The sequence below is a fragment of the Vombatus ursinus genome, unplaced genomic scaffold (genome assembly GCF_900497805.2).
Source record: "Vombatus ursinus unplaced genomic scaffold, bare-nosed wombat genome assembly UNPS02014859.1, whole genome shotgun sequence".
NCBI lineage: Eukaryota > Metazoa > Chordata > Mammalia > Diprotodontia > Vombatidae > Vombatus > Vombatus ursinus.
Window position 1 is genome coordinate 2,166,998 of NW_020954637.1, and position 21,092 is coordinate 2,188,089.

A 21,092-nucleotide genomic window follows, 5' to 3' on the forward strand; every position below is an offset into this window, starting at 1 on the left:
GAATGTCAGAGCTGGGAGGGCCCTTAGAACCCAGGATGTCAGAGCTGGGAGGACCCTTAGAACACAGAGTGTCAGAGCTGGGAGGGCCCTCAGAACACAGAACATCAAAGCTGGGAGGGGCCTTAGAGATGATCTATCTAGTCCAACTCTCATTTTGCAGAGGAAGAAAGAGGCCCAGAGATGGGATTTGAGAGTGTCAGTTAGTGACCGTGTCAAGATTAGGACCCAAGTCTTCTGACTTGGATCAAACGTTTCCTTCGGTGTCTGTGGGCAGTGCGCCCACGCCCTGTTCTTCAGGACTAAATGAACATCCATGAATCTGGGGAGTAGCAGGCAAAAGCTAGCGCACATGTTCTCTGGTCCTATCTTTACACCTACTGCAACAAGAGAAAAGTCACCCGGTGTTGGGTGCCATTTAGTGCTTTCAAGCTGGACAGGTCCAGGGCTCCAAAGGTTGCAGAGGAGGTGGTTTTTCCTCTTACTCAGGAACAGATAAAAATATTAGAATGGATGGAACCCTGGGTCTGGAGTCAGGAAGGCACATGTTCAAACCCACCTTCTGACATCAGCTGTATAACCCTGAGTAATTCACCTTTGTCTGCCTCATTTTCCTCAACTGTCAAATGGGGATAATGACAGATCCTATCTCTCAGAGTTGTTGTGAGGATCAAATGAGATAATATTTTTAAAGCCCTTAACACAGTGTCCTGCACATAGTAGGTGCTTAATAAATGCTTGTTTCCATCCTCCCTATTACAGGTTTTTAGATCAGGCTGTGCCCCCATGGCCCCAAGGAGGGAGTGCTAGCCTTGGAGTTGGAAGACCTGGGTTGGAGCACTGGCTTTTCTTCTCACGAGCTGTGTGGCCTCAGGTAAGTGTAGTTCCCTCTCTGAGGCAGTTTCCTCAATGATGAAGGGAGGTTGAGGACCAAAATGACATTACTATGTTAGAGTCAAGTTACAATGTGTCAGACTATGGCCAATCAGACCAATATGAGCTTGGAATGCTCTCCCACAGGTTGGGCACAAATAGTCCATGTGAACATTTGGGGTGGATTCTTGAAATTTGCATATCTCGCATTTCTTTTAAACAACTTCATTTCTGCTCTGCTCATAGGGCACAGCACCTTCTCTGATGTCACACCAGGCTGGGCACTCCTGTGCCAGTGTCTGCCCGTCATGTAATCAGTTTATAAAAGCTGTATCAGGAGGTGATTTGACCACAAAGTGTTTTGTAAATCTTAGAGTGCTGAAGAGGAAATTGTAAGCCATTCTTCCCCTGGGGCTCACGGCCAGAAGTCTCTGTAGGGAGCCTAAGCTGCAAGGTGGTGGCTGCCCAACCCCACACTTGTGTACATGGTTCTAAATTTTCAGAGACACATCTTTTCCCACAGTTTTAGCTGCCCCTGGGAAAGGCACTTTGAACTTTCTGCATCTCCAATTTTGTTGTTCAGTTGTTTTGGTCACATTCAACTCTTCCTGATCCCATTTGGGGTTTTCTTGGCAGATACTGGAATGGTTTGCCATTTCCTTCTCCAGCTCATTTTACAGATGAGGAAACTGAGGCAAACAGGGTTAAGTGACTTGCTTAGGGTTATTCTATCCACTAGGCATTCCATCCACCACTCCATCTAGGTGCCCAATCTCCAATTAATTTTAGTCAATAAAGGGCCTACAACCATTTGCCAAACACTATGTTAGACACTGTTGTTTAGTCGTTTTTCAGTTGTGTCTGACTCTTCCTGACCCCATTTGAGGCTTCCTTGGCAAAGATACTGGAGGGGTTTGCCATTTCCTTCTCCAACTCATTTTACAGATGAGGAAACTGAGGCAAACAGGGTTAAGTAACTATCCCAGGGTCACCCAACTAGTAAGAGTCTCGGGCCAGATTTGAACTCAGGAAGATGAGTTTTCGTGATTCCAAGCCTAGAGATACTTCACCACCTACCTGTCAGGTACCAGTGATACAAAAATAAAAACAAATAGTTCCTACCCTCAAGCAGCTTACATTCTCTGGTGGGAGACAACAGGTACACATATATCAAATATCAAGGGTAGGGTGGGGCATTACCATCTAGGGGGACCTGGAAACATTCCCTCTAGGAGGCGGTACCTGAACTGAGCTTTGAAGGAGGCGCAGAATTCTAAGAGGCAGAGGTGAGAAGGAAGTTGCTTCCAGGCATGGGGGCACAGCCTGGCCAAAGACACAGGTAGAATTTTATGTGTGAGAAGCCAGAAGCTTGGTACTGTCTTTGCTAACAACCTCTTTTTTTTTTTTTTTTCTGCTAGAAACACCTAAAGAAGGAAGAGCCAACCTTCCTCCTGAAACTCAGCTCTTGACCCTGAGATTGCAGCTCTGTAATCTACCTATGAAGTCCCCATTTGGAAACCTTGGTGCCTGGGAACACAATCTCTGACCTTCCTCGGTTGCCAGGGCTTTGGGTAGAACCATATGGGACACCTACTTCCCTATGGAGTTTGTCGGTGGGGAAAAGGCCATCCCAATCAATTTCCCAGCATGGCGATGTGTTAGGGCCCGTATTAGATAAGCAGTTGTGACCATATTAAAACACAGAATGTCACAGCTGGAAGGAACCTGAAAGACTACCTAATCCAACCCCCTTATTTTACAGTTGAGGAAACTGAGTCCTAGAGATGGCAAATGACTTGCCTATGATGACACAAGCAAGCAAGCAGTAGAGCTGGAATGTGAATTATCTCATCTGACCAATCAATTAACCAGCAAGCATTTGTTATTTGCCTTTGGGTATTATGCATTGAAGGCAGATGTAAATGAATTTTTAAAAAAAATTCTTGTCATGTTTCAAAATGAACTCTGGGTAGACACAGAGCCTTCTGATGGAGCCTGATTTTCAGAACATGTAGGTGACCTCTGGTTTTAGGCCATTGGGAATCTAGTGTTGCATCAGAAAAAAATAAGAGAGAAACAAACAAATAAAAACCATGGCAGCCATGTCAGAAGCCAAGAAAGTACTTGGCAGTGGAGAGAGGAACCCAATCTTAAAACCAGAATCATGAGTGAACACCCTGATATTGGTGTTACCATGTTATGGCCAGATGGTAATAAATTCTGAGTATATTCATTAAGATTTATTATGCAGGAAACTAACTTTAAAAAATAGATTTGTATTGATTTTTTTTTAGTTTTTGAATCACCGAGATACCCCCCTCTATTCTTTCCCCTCTCTATTCCCAGAGAACCATTTCTAATAATAAGGAATTTATTTGAAAAAAGAAAAAGAGGAAGAAGAAAAAACATTCAGCAAAACTGATTAACCCATTGAAAAGGGAAATAGCTTTTGACCCCTAATTAGAAGTCTCCTTAGCATATTCTTCATACCATTATAGGCTCATAGGATTTATACTTGGAGACTTTAGAGATCATCTCTTTCAACATCTACTTTATAGAGATGAAGATGCTCATAGAATCATAGGACCATAGATTCAGAGCTGGAAAAAACCTGAGAGACCATCAAGTCCAGTTCTTTCATTTTACAGATGAGGAAACTAAGGCACAAAGTGGTTAGGTGACTTGTCCAGGGTCACACAGCTAGCAAGTGTCTGTGGTGGGATATTAATCCAGGTCTTCCTGACTGCAGGTCCAGTGCTCTATTATACCACACTGCCTTTCATAATCTTAGAGTGGAAGAACTGGAAACTACTACCCACTTCTCAGGGTAGTGGTGAGGAAATTGTTTCGTAAATTTGAAAGTGCTAGAAAAACAGATGAACATTTTTTTTTAAAAGATTTCACCTCATTCAACTGCTTCATGTTACAGGTGCCCAAAGAGGGGAAATGACTTACCTAATGACACAAACATAACAATTAAAATCCCAAGCCAGGATTTGAATCCACACATCAAGGCTCCAAGTCCTGCATCTTTTTTCCTACATCATGTGGCCTCCAGTGGCCTGGGACCATGGTCTTTTCCTTTTGATTTCTAGCCCCTACCCAACAGAAGGGTGAATCAGGCTACCACTCATTCCATGGGCATGAACCCCCAGAAAGGTTTGTGAAAGTGGGAAGTTGATGGAAGGCTAGAGATCCTCTAGAATGCCCCTCCAGAACCAGTCAACTGAGGACTCTCTATGGACCCCTCCCAGCAAACCCCTGAACTCGACTGAAATATCAGGGGCATGGGATGCACGGACGCTCCAGGCGCTCAAGATCTCTCTGGCTGTGATTTTAGCTATCATAACTCTAGCCACAATTCTCTCCAACACTTTTGTGATCATCACGATATTTCTTACTAAGAAGCTCCATACACCAGCCAATTATCTCATCGGCTCCCTGGCGGTGACGGACCTCTTGGTCTCCATTTTGGTGATGCCCATCAGTATTGCGTACACCGTCACCCAAACCTGGACCTTCGGGCAGATCGTGTGTGACATCTGGCTGTCCTCAGACATCACATGCTGCACTGCATCCATCCTCCACCTCTGTGTTATTGCGTTGGACCGATACTGGGCCATCACCGATGCCCTGGAATATAGTAAGCGTCGAACCTTTGGCCGGGCAGCAGCCATGATTGCCATGGTCTGGGTCATCTCTGTGTGTATCTCCATCCCCCCACTTTTCTGGAGGCAGGCCAAAGCTCATGAAGAGCTGGCTGACTGCCTCGTGAACACATCCCAGATCTCCTACACCATCTACTCCACCTGTGGTGCCTTTTACATCCCTTCTGTGCTACTCATCATTCTCTATGGCCGGATCTATGCTGCTGCTCGAACTCGGATCCTGAAGCCTCCTTCCCTGTATGGCAAGCACTTCACCACTGCTCATCTCATCACTGGTTCTACTGGCACCTCTTTATGTTCTATCAACTCTAGCCTCCAGGAAGGGCAGCCCCACACAGGGGACTCACCACTTTTTATCGGTCCTGTGAAAATCAAGCTAGCTAGCAGCCTCCTGGAAAGGAAGAGGATCTCAGCAGCCAGGGAGAGGAAGGCTACCAAGACACTGGGGATTATCCTGGGGGCCTTCATCATCTGCTGGCTGCCTTTCTTTGTCGTGTCTCTAGTCCTACCCATCTGCCGAGATTCCTGCTGGTTCCACCCAGCCCTCTTTGACTTTTTCACATGGTTAGGCTATTTAAATTCCCTCATTAACCCAATAATTTACACTTGGTTTAATGAAGAATTCAAACAAGCATTCCAAAAACTAATAAGGTTCAAAAGAAAACCCTCATTTTAATCTTTTCCTGCTTGCTGATGAATCCCTCTGCCATTTGTCTGTTAAAATCTAGAGGACATATATTTCATACAGTTCATAAATTACACCATTCATCCAATAACTCAAATGCCAAATGTTTTCTCTTTTACTCCCCAAAGGTCATGAGTTACTTCCCCACCCCTTAGACCTGTACTATATTTTGTCCCTCTCTAATGCACTTATCATGGTGTATTTAGTTTTTATAGTTTTATATTTTTATTTTTTAGGCAATTGGGGTTAAGTGACTTGCCCAGGATCACGCAGCTAGTAAGTGTCCACTGCACCACCTAGCTGCCCCTGTTTATATATTTTTTGTATTTACTTAACCCATGCCCATTTCCTCCCAACAGAATGTAAGCTCCTTGAGGGCAGGAACTGTTCTTGATTTTGTCTTTTGTATCTCTGGCACTTAGCAAATGCTTGTGATATTGAATTCAATGTAACATTGTATATTATAGCTATCTGTGTTTGTTTTTTTTCTTCTCCCTTTTAGACTATGAGCTCCAAGAGGACAGGGGCCACGTCTTCTCTAAACTTCGCATCTCTCCTAAGTGCACAGAGCAGTGTTCTATACATAGTAGCTGCTCAATAAGCATTTACTGAATTGAAACAATATTTTCAAAATCCCTACCCTCTATGCAGCCCTTTGCTAGGCACTGTTGAGGATGCAAAGATAAGACATAATCCCTGTTTGAAGGAGCTTACAGTCTAGAAGGAGATAAGACATGTACACAGTTAAGTATGATGCAAATTGGAATATCATAAATGCATAAGAAGAAGGAGAAATAGTTACATAACAGAACCCAGTCTGAAGTGTTCTTTTTTTTTCCAGGGACTTGGATATCCAAAGCACTGCTCTGGGCTAACTCTTCCTAATGCCTCCATTTTTCTTGAGCCTCCCCCCCCAATCATGTGACTGCAAATGAACAGAAACACAATTAAACTTTGCCCAATAGAGGAGCTGGCAGAGATTTAGCTGACCCCAGGCTTCTGCCTTGGGGAAGTTCAGGAGAGAAGGCCTCTCTGGTCCTGGGAAGAAGAGATAAGCCTATGGAGATTTATCTAGAAAAGGTCTTCTTATCTGTGGTAGATTTATTTCAAAATAAATAATCAAGGGAATCCATTGACTTGGATCCAGGGAATCTAAAATCAAGGGAACCCATTGATTTGGATCCAGGGAGTCCAAAATCAAGGGAATTCACTGACGTGGCTCCATCGATGATTTCTTGAGTCTACAGAGAACCTGGGGACAGGATGGCCAAGGCAATTAGTTCAACCTGGTGATTTTAGAATTGGTTTTATTCACCTCAGGATGATTAGAGAGGCCTGAGGATGTCCAGGGTGAGAACCTAGGATTCCAAAGACTGTGGAATACTGGAATGGATTCTAGAACACAAAGTATTGTTCGACCTGGAAGGGATCTTAGTGACTCTCTAATTCGACTTTCTTGTTTCGTGAGAAGCAGGATGCGTGTTAACGTGGAAATATGTTGTCTAGATTAGAAGTAATACTAGAACTGAAAGGTGTACCTGGAGACCACCACACAACCCTATACATGCAGATTTGTCTTCTTTCTCTTTCCAGGTTCAAAGGCAATCTAGTGGATATGGTTTGGAATATTTTTAGAAATCACTAGAGAATGCGAAACTCTCAGAAACTGAGGCTTAGGGAGCAGAGGTACCATTTCTTTTGGCACCTGATCAGTGTAAACAGAACGTCCCTGATTCAGCCCCTCTTGAGATGGATCTCCCTCACACTTTTAGAAAAAAAAACCTAAGACTTTTTTTGGTGCTTGAGATACACAGAGATCTGGAGGCTGACCCAGAAAGAGCAGGCAAGGATCCTCTCCTACCCCATGATGCACATCTGTCCTATGTGAGCACTGATGACAGGCATGTATCACTGCCTCTGTAAATAGTGGAAGGAGGCATTGGGCTTCCACTGCAATAGTAGAGAAGAAGACAGACACACAATGAGGGAAGACTGCCATTTTGTCCCTAGATCAGAGATTCAGAAAAACTAGCTTCCTCCCTCCCTTTGGCTCATTTCGCACTAGATTCTGTTCTCAACTCCTGTGTATATGACTTGACCTGCACTCTGTGCTACTTCCATGTGAGTGGCAATTCCCCTGCTTTTGGCTCTCTCGATGGAATTCCAGTTTGTTATGTGTCCTGACATCTGATTCCCACTTACCTGGGCCTCATACTGCTTGCCCTAGACATGATGATTACAGCACTCTCTTGTGCAGTGCCGGCTGACTGTCCAGAGCACTTTTCTCATAGTGTTCTCCAGCAGCTCTCTTGCTCACTGGAGCAATGTTACAACCTGTGTTCCTCCCATGAAGCACTGTAATATGGCCCTAGAAGGATCGAGCATTAAATGGGTAATAAGAAGAGAGCATTGTCCAAAATTATTTTTATACCGTTGACCGTCATCTGGCTTCTAAGAGATGGAGTCTTCTCTAATAAAAAAGCATGTGACATTATCAATGGATATCAATCTTTTTAGTTATTTCTTCCCCCAAGCCCTGGCTGGAATGGCATCCAGATGTTAAATCAGGATACAAGTGAAAGCCACATCCGTATCCCAGAGGAGAGCATCCAGGATAGTGAGGAGTTTGGAAACCACATCACACAAGTATTTGTAAAAGGAAGTGGATATGTTCAGTGTAGAAAAAAGAAGAGTCAGTGGAGAACATGATAGGTGTCTCCAAATATCTTCAGGCTTTTCAGAATCATAGAATCTCCAAGTTGGAAGAGACCCAAGAGGAGGTCTGGTCCTGCCTTCTTTACCTCTCTCCAATATCCCCAGTGGGTGGTCATCCAGCCTTACCTGGAAGACCTAAAATAGAGGGCATTTGCCGCCTCTGCAGATAGACTATTTATGCTTTTGGAGAATTCTCTCTCATTGTTAGGAAGTTTTTTATGAAGTCAAGCTTAAATCTGCTTCTCTAATTTCCCCCCAACTGATTCTAGTTCTGCCCTCTGGGGAGAAGCAGAATGCTTTTCTACACAATGGCCCTTCAAATACTTGGTGGTGTATTTGATGGTGAACACAGCCCAACTTCACTAATGACTTCACTCAGGCTAAACTCCCAGTTCCTTTAACTGATTGTCCAGTGACATGTTTTCTGTACCCTTCACCTTGGTGCTGAAAATGCCCTTCAGCTCATAATGAAGAAGAGTTAGGTTCCCGTTTGCATCGCATGGTTCCAGTGTGGGAGCATTAGCATCAATGGTTGGAAGTTATCAGAGATCATAATTTGTCTCAGTCTTAAGGAAGAATGACCTAACAATGAAGCTATCCAAAAGGGAAATGGGCTGTCTTATAAGGTAATGTGTTCTCCATCACTGGAGGTCTTTAAGTACAGCTTAGATGACCTCTTTTTGAAAAATGTTATAATCTCTTTTTTTTTCAATTATCAACATTTTTTCATTCCCTCCTCCTTCCCAAGGGGAAAAAAAAAAAAGAAACACAAAATCCTTATAACAAACAAGTATTGTCAAAGAAAACAACAACAACAACAAAACTCCCACATTGGCCACATCCCAAAACACGCTTCATTCTACACGTTACTCTACATGTTACTTCTCTGTTGCGGGTTGAGTAGCATTCTTCATCATGTATCCTCTGCTTTCATGGTTGATCATTACACTGATCAGAATTCTTACGTGCTTCAGAATGGTTCATTTTTACAATACTGATGCTGACATAGAAATTCTCCTGGTCCTGCTCTCTTCACTTTGCATCAATGTTCATGAAAGTCTTCCTGGGTTTCTCAGAAACCATCCCTTTCATCATTTCTTTCTTTCTTTCTTTTAGGTAGCAAATTCCTTGTTTTTATTTTTCTTAAATAAAGATCATAATTCCTATTTGTTTTAAATAAAATATTTGTCTATTTGCCTCCCCCCCTCCAAAAAAAAGGCTTAATAGTGGTATATCTGAATTAAGGGGTATGCACAATTTAGTAACTTTGGGGGGCACTGTTTCAAATTTCTTTTCAGAATGGCTAGAGTCAGGAGTGAGGAACTTGCTTCCTCAAGGCCACATGTGGCCCTCTAGGTCCTCAAGTGTGGCCCTTTGACTGAGTCCAAGTTTCCAATCCTTTTATTAAGGATTCTATTAATCGTAATTCCACCATTAGTGTAATAGTGGGCCTACTTCCAGTAGCTTCTCCAACATTTTTTTTTTTTACCAAGACCTTCATTGGTTTTTCCATAATTCAGAGTTCAACTTTCCTTAATGATCTTCTCATTTACAGTCAACGCACATATGGTTCTCTTCATTCTGCTTATTTCTCTTTGGATTAATTCATTGAAACTTTCCCATATTTCTCAGAATTCTTCATATTTTCATTGCACACTACATAACAATCTGCCATTCATTTCATAAATTCATATGTCATTGTTTTGAGGAGCATTTCCTAATCAATGTTATACACCCAAAAGGATGCAGTGCTAAATATTCTTGTCTACATCAGACTTTTGCTTATGTTTCTTACTTCCTTGGGGTAAATAGCAAAAAGTGGTATTGCTGGGTCATAGAGCATGAATAATTTCATCAAGTTTTTTTTGGGGGGGAGGAGATAATTCTATATTGAAATCCAGAAGAGGACAACTTCTCAAATTCACTAACAGTGCATCAGGGTGCACATTGTCTCACAGTCCTTCCAAAATTGACTTCCTTTTGTCATCTTTGCCAATTTACACAGTACCTTTTATCATTTCTTATGGCACAATAGTATTCCATCACCTTCATATGCCGTAACTTGTTCAGTCATTCCCCAGTTGGTGGGCACTTCCTTAACTTTCCAGTTCCTTGCCTACACAAAAAGAAAGGCTATGAATATTTTTGTACATGTAAGACCTTTTCTTCTTTCTTCTAGGTAAGTTACAGGGTAGGGGTTATTAAATATTGTTTTATGTGCCATGGACCCTCATCTTTGGTAATCTGATGAATCCTGTGGATTCATTCTCAGAATAATGTTTTCAAATGCATGATCAAAATATAGTTATCAAAATTAACAAAAAAAAAGTTCACAGATTCCAGCTTAAGAACCCATGTTGTAGAAAGAATTCCTGCAATAAACCAGGTGTTGGATCATTTGAGGTCCCTTTTAGGACTCAGACTCTGTGTTGCCCAGGCAGGAGTCACTATTTCAGGGTGAGGGAAATCATAGGGCCCATCTTTCTATTGCTAGTGTGGGGTCATTTCAAGGGCACGAGATCATAGCATTTGGTTGAGACCCAAATTGGGGTTACTGAGGGTCTATGGAATGGTCTCAAAATATCCTCTGGAAAGATTCCAGCCCTTCAAATATCCCTTCTTTCTGTGGAAGACACCACCATTTTTTCAGTCTCCCTGGGTCAAAACCTTGGTATTATCCTTGACTCTTCACTCCATATAGACCATTAGTCACCAATTCTTGCCATTTCTAACCTCTGCAACATCTCTTATACCTGACCTCTTCTCTTATACTTGCACAGTCACAACTCAGTTCAGGTGCTCATCACCTCTTGCCTATGCCACTACAAAAGTCTCCTAGCTGGTCTCCCTCCCTCAAGCCTCTCCCCTCTCCATCTACCACACAACTGCCAAGGTGATTTTCCTAAAGCTCAGGTCTAACCACGTCACTCCCCAACTCGATAAGCTCCTGTGGGTTCCTATGCCACTGGGATAAAATATCAACTCTTTTAGCTAGCTTTTAAAGTCCTTCCTGACCTGCCCCCCAGACTATTTTCCCAGCTTCATTATACATTATTCTCCCTCCCACACTTTGCCATACAACCAAATTGGCTTTCTCTCTTTTTATTTATCTTTAAGCCTTTGCACTGAAAGTCCCTCATGCCTGGAATGCACTCCCTCCCTATCTCTGCTTCAGATTGCTTCAAGATGGCAGTAAGTACCATCTTCTACATGAAGGCTTTTCTAATCCCTGGAATGGCTAGTGCTTTCCCTTCTAAACTTTGTATTTAATTGGGGGAGGGAGGTTGAGGGGACAGGAAGGTCAAATGAGGGCACTGGTCTCTGTGGAGGTAGGAAAAGGCATGGGAAAGGGGAATAGGAAAAGGTGGGAGTCCTGCTGGCAAATCTCACATTTTTCTAGCACCAATCCTGGAAGTAGGCCCCTTAGAGACTGATGACCTAGCAGGTCATCATAGGTAGCAGGTACGACAGATGAAGTGTGAGTACCTCATTGTGTCCAGTCCTAGGGCTACATTTTAGGAAGAGCTTAGATCTTAGAACTCAGAATGTCAGAGCTGAGAGAGGTCTTAGAATATTAGAATGTCAGAGTTGGGAAGGCCCTTAGAACAGAGAATGTCAGAGCTGGGAGGGCCCTTAGAACACAGGATGTCAGAGCTGGGAGGGCCCTTAGAACACAGGATGTCAGAGCTGGGAGGGGCCTTAGAACACAGGATGTCAGACCTGGGAGGGGCCTTAGAACAAAGAATGTCAGAATTGAGAGGAGCCTTGGAACACAGAAAGTTAAAGCTGGAAGGTGCTTTAGAACATTGAATATTAAAGCTAGAAAGGATCTCCAAACTTCTGAGCTAGAATAGATTTATAGATCAAATGCTTTAGAGTTAGAGGATCCTTAGTCCTGTTGGTCCTCTACTTGGGGAAACTGAGGCTCTGAAATACTGTGACTTGCCTAAGGTCACCCACAGGAAGTTAGTAGAAGAGTCAATACTAGAGCTCAGATAAAAGAACTGACCATATTTTGTCAAGTTAAAAACATACCAGCTTCCCATAGCTACAGATGAGGCCTCTCTTTGGTGTCTCCCCTCCCCCCCAATTCCCCATTCCCATCTGTCTGGACCTTGTGCCTTCTTTCACACTTAGTCACAACCTCACACATGGTGATGATGACGATGATGAGGCGGAGACAGTGCAAACCTTCTTCCACCCTGGGAAGGATGGGGAAGGCAGTCAGAGCAGAGCCATCAGAAGGATTACTCTTATCTCTAATAAACAGGTCAAGAAATTGAGATTTACAAAGGTTAACTGACTCACCCAAAGTCATACAGTTTGTAGAGTCAAGACTACAGCTCTAGGGGCATTTCCATTGGGCCACTTGGCCTTTCTGAGATTAGGGGAGAAAAATTAAGAGATTGCCTGGACTCAGGAAGTGGAGTTCAAATCCAACTTCAGACATTTAACTATGTGACTCTGGGCAAGTACTTAACCTGTCTGTAAAATGGGGTTAAATAGCACCTACCTCCAGGTTTGTTGTGAGGATGAAAGATGTGATATTGTAAGGCATTTAGCACAGTGCCTAGCACATAGTAGATACTTAATAAAGCTTGTTTCTTTCCTTTCTCCCTCCCTCCCTCCCTTCTTCCTTCTTTCCTAATCTAGGTTCTAGTGTTAGAATCCAACACTATTCCTTCTATGACCATGAATATGTCAAGTCCCTTTTGTGAAATGAGAAAGTTGAACTAGATGACGTCAAAGCTACCTTAGTCTAGCCCTGGTACTCAGTATTCTAATGTTGCTTCTAGCTCTGACATTCAGTGTTCTAAGGGCCCTCCCAGATCTGACATCATGTGTTCTAAGGGTCCTCCCAGTTCTGCCATCCTGTGTTCTAAGGGCCCTCCTAGCTCTGACATCCTGTGTTCCAAGGGCCCTCCCAGCTCTGACATCCTGTGCTCTAATGTTATGTTCTGCAGTCACTTCCAATTCCCACAGTTGATGTTCTTGGGTCCTAGTCAGATCTGATATCCTGTGCTCTCCATGGGTAAATCTAGGGAAGTAGAGGGAAAAAAGAGAGCTAGGTCTGGCAGGGCAGGAAGAGAGATCCGGTGAGTAGATGTCCCAAGAAAAATAATAATAACTACCATTTATATAGCACTTTAAGGTTTACATAGCGCTTTACATATGCTAATTATTTTAATTCTCATAATAACCTTGTGAGGAAGGTGCTACTAATATCCCCATTATACAGACTTGGAAACTGGGATTGAGAGAGGTTAATTGATTTGCCTAAGGTCACACAGCCAGGAAGTGCCCGAAATAGAATTTGAACTCAGCACTCCATGACTCCCAAGTCCTGTATCCTACTCACTGGCCCACCTAATTGGCCAGCCCCAGCAAAGAGAAGGGGAACCACTGTTATTGCCAAGTCACTAGCGCCAGGGGGGAGGGGGGCGCCCTTAGAGGAGGGGCATATGATAAGGACTACGTGCCATTAGGGTAGAATCAGAAGATCTAGAACTGAAAGAGAACATCTCTGGAGTGTTTGGCCTTTTTGTGTGTTGTGCCCTGTCTTTGTTGGTCTGGTGAAGCCTATGAACCCCTGAGAATTTTGCTTTTAAGTGCGTAAAATAAAATATGTAGGAATACAAAGGAAACCTGAGTTCCACCCCTCTTCTCATCCAACAGGAAGGACAGGGATATTGATGGCACCTGTCTCCCAAAGTTGTGAAAACCAAATGAGATAATATTTGCAAACTCTGAAGTGCTATATAAATGTTAATTCCTATTGGTCAGTTTGTCCAAAGCTTTCACTTTGAAAGAGTGCTTAAATCTTGACCAAGGTCACAAAATGAATTCATGGCTGGATGAGAGATTCATATTCAGTTCTTCTAACTGGTGACTCTGCTCTTTCCAGCATATCGTACAGGATCTTGGAAGATGGCTGTATCCCAGCTGTGTAACTGGTCACGTCAGAGCCATGTACTTGGTCATGTCACAGCTGTGTGCCTCTTCATGTCACAGCCACGTAACTGGTCACGTGAGAGCCATGTACCTGGTCATGTCACAGCCATGTACCTGGTTGTGTCACAGCATGTCACAGCTGTGTCTGGTCGTGTCACAGCCATGCACCAACTCCATGGCACAGGATCCTAGATTCAGAGCGAGAGGGCACTTGGAGGTCACCCAATCCAGCGTCCCCAGTTTCCAGAGGAGGTCACTTGCCCAGTAATGTGGCCAGGAAGCTGCACAGTCAGCCCCCCAGGCCAGGTCTCTGCATAGTCAGGGCTGGTGCAGCTGTGCCCCAAAGGCTGCAGTCCAATTCCCCAAACACTCACTAAGTGCTGGCTGTGTGCAAGGCTCAGTATTAGGGCCTGGAGAGACAAAGAGGAAAGAAACCCTCCCTGCCTTCTAAGATCTTCTATTCTCCTGGAAGGGGCCAGCAGGGAGGGAAGTGAGAATCAAAGACAAAGTGTGCACTAGAGTCAGGGGTAGAGCATGCTGATTTCTGGGGCTGGGGGCAGACTGGATGTGGGAAGGGTTCTAAATGCTTAACTTTATAGGCTCATGAGCCAGAAAGGACATCGGCGACAATTTAGGGAAGCAACATGCTATAGTGAACAGAGCCCTGACTCTGGAATCAGACAACTTGGGTTCAAATCCCACGTCTGCTATGTACTACCCTATGCCCTCGGTCCTTGGTTTCCCCATCTGTGAAGTAAGGGGGTTGGGCCAGATGGCCTTTGAGGGCTCTTCTAGATTCGTGATGCTCTGCTCTAGTCCAAACCTTCATTTTACAGATAAGGAAACTGAGGCCCAAAGTAGTTAGAACGTGTCATGGCTGAGGTCTCGTGGCTAGGAAATGGCTAAATAGTGGATTTGAACCCTACATCTGGTTTTCTTCTTGTTATTACACAATGACTTCAGTGTTGAAGGGAATAGAGACCCAACCAGCAAGTCTTTTGTCGTATCTAAGATGGTCCCGATCCACCAGAACCCATGCACACCCATACTCACACCCAGGAAAGCTTTATGAGCCAGACAGGCCTTCGTAGATCCCCTCCCTAAACCGCAGGAGGTGTCAGCAGCGGGGGCTTTCTGAGCTGCCCTGTTCTTTCTGCCAGGAGGAATAACTTAGGGGCTGACTCCAGCAGCAGCCAAGAAGCCAGCTGCACATCTGGCTAGCTGGAGCCCCAGGATGTCTCAATCTTGTATTCACCAGGTCTCCTGGGTCCTCTCACAGATTCATTTATAACCAGAAAGGACTTTTTTGTCTGTTTCACTTCTGTGGCCAAGGTCAAGGATCTTGGGAAGTCAAGGCTGACCACTGCCCTTGGCTGAAGGCATTTACCCTCTGAAGACCTCAAAGGTAGTTTTCATACTTCATTCAAGAAACATTTATTGGGTGGCTCTCCTTGCTGGGTCACCTGAAGCACCCAAGTCACTTTAGAGGACTTTCTGGGCCTGTGTTTCCTCATAAATGAAGGAGTTGGTCTAGCTGACCTAGAGGGTGCTTCTAGCACAAACACTTTGGGATCTAGAGCTTCTTCCTACTCTTTAGATTTTATTGACCTTATGTTCTAATTTCTGTGTTCTGAGGGCCCTCCCAGCTCTGACACTCTGTGTTCTGAGGGCCCTTCATCTCTGATATTCTGTGTTCTAAGGGCCCTCTCAGCTCTAACACTCCCTGTTCTAAGGGCCTCCCAGTTCTTACATCCTGTGTTCTAAGGGCCCTCCTACCTCTGATATTCTGTGTTCTAAGGGCCCTCCCACTTCTGATATTCTGTGTTCTAAGGGCCCTCCCAGCTCTAACATTCCCTGTTCTAACGGCCTCCCAGTTCTTACATCCTGTATCTAAGGGCCCTCCCAGCTCTTACATCCTGTATTCTAAGGGCCCTCCCAGCTCTGATATTCTGTGTTCTAAGGGCCCTCTCAGCTCTAACACTCCCTGTTCTAAGGGCCTCCCAGCTCTGACACTCTGTGTTCTAAGGGCTCTCCCAGCTCTGACACTCTGTTCTGAGGGCCCTCCCAGGTCTGATATTCTGTGTTCTAAGGCTTCTCCCACCTCTGATATTCTGTGTTCTGAAATCTCTCCCCGCTGTGATATTCTGGCCCTTCCACCTCTGATATACAACATTTAAAGTCCCTTCCTATTCTGTCATTTTATGAACAAAGTTTCTTTTCACATTTTATGACTCCACAGAACCTTTAATCTGTGTTTAAATATTCTACCTGACTCTCCTTTTATAATAGGCAGCAACCGTATCTGGCACACTCCCTTAGTGCCTAATGGAGTGTTCAGTAGTAACCCAGCCTCCAAGTACTTGAATGACTGGCTCTACCTTGTGACTTCACTCACCACCTCCAGGTTCAAATAGCTCTGCATGAAGAGTTGTGGTCTGTGTCCATTCCTATCTGTGCACTTAGGTTCCTTCTCTTACAATGGAAGGTTTCTGAGGGCAGGGCTTGAGAGGGAGCAGCAGCGCAGTAGAGTGCAGAGGACCCTGAGTTCAAATCCAGCCTCAGCCACTTACTAGATGGACAATCACTTAACCAATCTGAGCCTCAGTCTCCTCATCTGTAAAATGCAGGGGTTGGACCAGATGACCTTGATGGTCCCTCCTAGTTCTAAATCTCTGATTCTATGACTTTCCCTTCCGCTTTTGTATTCTCAGAGCCTGGCACATTATAGGTGTTTAACAGACTCTCACTCATTGATTGATTGGCAGTTTACAAAGGCTATGCTTTAAAACTCTACCCTGAGAGGTAGGTATTCTTTTTAAAAATTATTTAATTTTAAAATCAACAAAGATTTATTTTTTCTCCCTCCCAACCTACAGAAAAAAAGAAACACAAGAATAAAACTCTTGTAACAAATTGGCATCATCATGCAAAACAAATGAGCATCTGTATTTGTGTCCTTATTTAACAGAAAAGGAAACTGAGGTTTTTGCAGAAATGAAGTGATGTTTCTAAGGTTACAGAGTAGAAGGGTGCCCAGACCCAGACACAAGCCAGGTCCTTCCACTACACCTAAGTAATAGAGGGAGGGGGAAACCTTTTCGATCTTGCCTTGCCTTCCCCAGAAAAAGTGGCACCTGTACCTTCCTCAGGGCAGTTACAACCCTGTGTGCGTTACCCAGGCAACCTCTGCCTACCTGTTTACCTCCTTAGCTCCTCGCCAGGAGCTTCTTCCCATCTTCCAAATGCCCCTGTCCATACTGGGCAGGGCCAGCAGGGGGCACAGAGATACTGGGAGAAGTCACTTTCCAGGCAGTGCAGGGTCCTGGAGGCAGGTGGTTGGGGTGCCCATCTCCTTCCTCACTCCATCAGCAGTTTTGCTCAGAAGGGATATTCTATGGGGCCCTGGAGATACCCAGAGGCTCAGGCCTGATGGCTCATTTCACCAGGAGGCAGAGTCAGCACCAGACTATCCATGGCTCTTAAGTCTCTAGGGCCAGGCAGTTCCTGGGGACACCTTGAGGGCTACCTGACTTTTTCTGTTCACCAAAAGTTAGAGGGAGGCCTACTCTGGCTCAATGTAAGAAGGCATTTTCTAATAATTATACTTTTCAATGGATAATAGAGCTGGAGTTGGAAGGAACCCCAGAGGTCACCTAGTTCAACCCCATCTAACTCCTCCATTTTACAAATGGGGAAACTGAGACCCAGAGATGTTAAGTGACTTGTTCAATATTACACAACTAGTAAATGTCTGATGGCAAGTCCAGTGTGCTTTTTCACCTAACTCCATGGTTTCTCTTAGAACCTGGATTCAATACAACTCTGACACTTAGGGCGTGACCTTCACCTCTCACCCTCATCTGTCAAATGGGGAGAGTGGACTAGATGACCCCTAAGGTCCCTATCAGTTTTCACAGATGACCCTGTGATCATAGGAACCTCTCCAGGCCTCAGTTTTCCGATCTGTAAAATAAGGGGCTTAGTCTAAGTGAATTTCTAGCTCCAAATCTATGACTATGTTCTCTGCCCACAACAGGCAAAGTCCTTTGCTAGTCCCTAGGGGTTAAATGAAGAATGTATGAGACATTTATAAGACTGCAAGGAGTTTACAATATAGGCAGAGAGAGAAAACAAATACACAAAAAGTTGTCATAAAAAAATAGAATATCTATTCCAAAGGACTCAAGATGAAAAAATGCTATTCACAACCTGAGAAAGAACTGATAGAGTCTCGATGCAAATTGAAGCATACTTTTTTCACTTTGGTTTTGTGTGTGTGTGTGTGTGTGTGTGTGTGTTTTCTTTCTGGTCTGTTTCTTCTTTCACAACATGACTAATATGGAAATATATTTTACATGCTTACACATATATAACCTCTATCAAATTGCTTACCATCATAGCTAGGAGGGAGGGTAGGGAAGGAGGAGTGAAGGCGGAGGGGGGAAGGGAGGGAGGGAGAACGGGAGGGAGGAAGAAAATTCAGAACTCAAAATTAAAAAAGAAAATGAATGTTAAAATTTGTCTTTACATGTAATTGGAAAAAATAAAATATTGTTTAAAAAATAGAATGAAGAAATTGTACTAAACTTGGAGTCCAGGGAAACCTGGCTTCAAATCTCACCTGGACAACTCACTGAATATCTCCCCGCCTCAGTCTCAGTTTCCTCATCAAATGGGAATCCTAATACCAGTAGTCCCTCCCTCCCAGGGATGTAGGACTGAAATGGGAGGTAAGGTGTTGTGGAAACTTGAAGCACTGTGTAAATGTCAGTTATTATTAGGGAGACCTGAGCCAGGGCTGTGATGATCGTTTGTGCTCGATTCCACTGCTTAGCCCAGTGCCTGGTACTCAATATGTGCTTGTCCTCCCTGCCCCCCAACCCCTGTTTAGGGGGATTGGCAGAAAAGCCAAGGAAGTCATTCAGTCCATTCTGTAAGCATTTATTATGCCCTATTAGGTGTCAGGCACTGTTCACAGAGCAAACAATCTCAACCTCAGGGAAAATCTACATTCTACTTTCCTTCTTTCCTGACTTCCTTTCTTCCTTATTTCCTTCCTCTCTTCCTCCCTTCTTTCCTTCTTCCTTCCCTCCCTCCTTTCCTTCCCTCCCTCCTCTCCTTTCTTTCTTTCCTTTCTTCCCTCCCTCCCTCTTTTACTTCCTCCCTTCCTCCCTCCCTCCCTCCCTTCCTTCCTCCCTCCCTCCCTTCTTTCCTTCCTTCCTTTCTTCCTTCCTTCCTGAAACAATAGAATGGACAGCCTCAAGAGGTGTTTTAGCAGAACATCATAGCTGTGGAGCTGAAAGGGACCTCAGAGGGAGTTGAGTCCAATGCTCTCCTTTCATAGATGAACAAACTGAGGCTGGGGAAGGGCTAAGTAGCTTGCTCAAAGTCACACAGTCAGTAAGGGTCAGAGGTAAGATATGAGCCCAGATCCTCTGACTTGACTCAGTATTCTTTTGACTGTGCCACACAGCCTCTCCAATTCTGGATGACTTCAGGCAGTCTATATAATCATATATACATGCATGTGTGTATGTATATGCATACACGGGTATATGTATATGTATACATGTATGTGTGTGCATACACAGGTGTATGTATATATGTATGTGTACACACAGATGTGCATATATACATATATGTAATCCCCCCAATTACATTGTAGAACAATTTTTGGACTTTTTTTAAAGTTTTGAGTTCTAAATTCTATCCCTCCCTCCCTCTCTCTCCTCCATTCCCAGATAGTAAGCAATTAGATATAGATTATACATATACAATCATGTAAAACATTTCCATATTGGTCACTGTGTACAAGAAGAGTCGAATAAAAGAAAAAGAACTAAATAAAGAAAGTGAAAAACAGCATGTGTCAGTCTATATTCAATCAATATCAGTTCTTTCTCTGGAGGCAGATTGTACACTTCATCATTAGTCCTTTGGGAATGTGGTGGATCATTGTATTGTGCAAAATAGCTAAGTATTCATAATTCTTCATCGAACAACATTGCTGTTACTGTGTACAGCGTTTTCCTGGTTTTGTTCACTTTGCATCAGTTCATGTGAGTTTTTCCAAGTTTTTCTGAAATCATCTGGCTTGTCATTTCTTACAGCACAATAATATCCCATTGCATTCACATACTACAACTTGTTCAGCCATTCCCCAACTGATGGGCATCCCCTCAATTTCCAATTCTTGGCCACCACAGAAAGAGCTGCTACAAATACTTTTGCACAAATAGGTCCTTTCCCCTTTCTTTGGATCTCTTCGGGATAGAGCCCTAGCAATGGTATAGATGGGTCAAAGGGTATGCACAGTTTGGTTGCCCTTTGTGCATAGTTCCAAATTGCTCTCCAGAATGGTTGGATCAGTTCACAACTCCACCAACAGTGTATTAGTGTCCCAGTTTTCCCATATCCCTTCCAACATCCAACATTTTCCTTTTCTGTCACATTAGCCACTCTGATAGGTGTGAGGTGGTACCTCAGAGTGGTTTTAATTTGTATTTCTCTAATCAATAGTGAATTAGAGCATTTTTCCATATGCAGTTATTTTTTAAAGTACTTACTATGTACCCAGCACTGTGCTAAGCATTGAGGATGCAAAGAAAGGCAGTCCCAGCCCTTGAGGAGCTCCCAGTCTAATGAGAGAGACATCATGCAAACAGCTATGGACTAACAAGGTGTAGACAGGACAACACGAAGCTAATCAACAGTGGCAAGGCTGAGGAGGCTGTGATTGCTGCTACGTACCATGGTGGGTTAGACATGGAAAGTTTAATCTAGCAGTGACACTCAATTTCTAAGATTCTATATTCTAAGGGTACTCGGAGCTCTAGAATTTTGTGTTCTAAGGCTCTATTCACCTCTGACATTGTGTTCTGAGGTATTACCTAGCTCTGACATTCCCTGTTCTAACGACCCTCCTAGCCCAGACATTCTGTGTTCTAAGGCCCTTCCCAGCTTTGACATTCTATGTTCTAAGGGCCGTCCCAGCTCCAATATTCTGTGTTCTCAGGCCCCTCCCAGCTCTGCCATCCTATGTTCTAAGGCCCTCTCAGCTCTGACATTCTGTGTTCTAAGGCCCCTCCCAGCTCTGATATTCTGGGTTCTAAGGGCCCTCCCAGCTCTGACATCCTGTGTTCTCAGGCCCCTCCCAGCTCTGACATCCTGGGTTCTAAGGGCCCCTCCCAGCTCTGACATCC

At 43.9% G+C, this 21,092-nt stretch overlaps 1 protein-coding gene and 1 long non-coding RNA gene across 2 annotated transcripts in view; one reads left to right on the forward strand and one right to left on the reverse strand.

The window, feature by feature from the left end:
* The first annotated feature begins 4,074 nt into the window (after nucleotides 1-4,074).
* On the forward strand, nucleotides 4,075-5,214 carry HTR1D (5-hydroxytryptamine receptor 1D). Its single transcript, XM_027841426.1, has one exon. It carries the CDS (start codon nucleotides 4,075-4,077, stop codon nucleotides 5,212-5,214), a length of 1,140 nt encoding a protein of 379 aa, XP_027697227.1.
* A 4,187-nt stretch (nucleotides 5,215-9,401) lies between these two features.
* LOC114027399 overlaps nucleotides 9,402-21,092 on the reverse strand; it is a 19,563-nt gene continuing 7,872 nt past the window's right edge. Inside the window, exon 2 of the long non-coding RNA XR_003567252.1 lies at nucleotides 9,402-10,054. This is a non-coding gene — a long non-coding RNA (uncharacterized LOC114027399). The remainder of the gene's footprint in view (nucleotides 10,055-21,092) is intronic.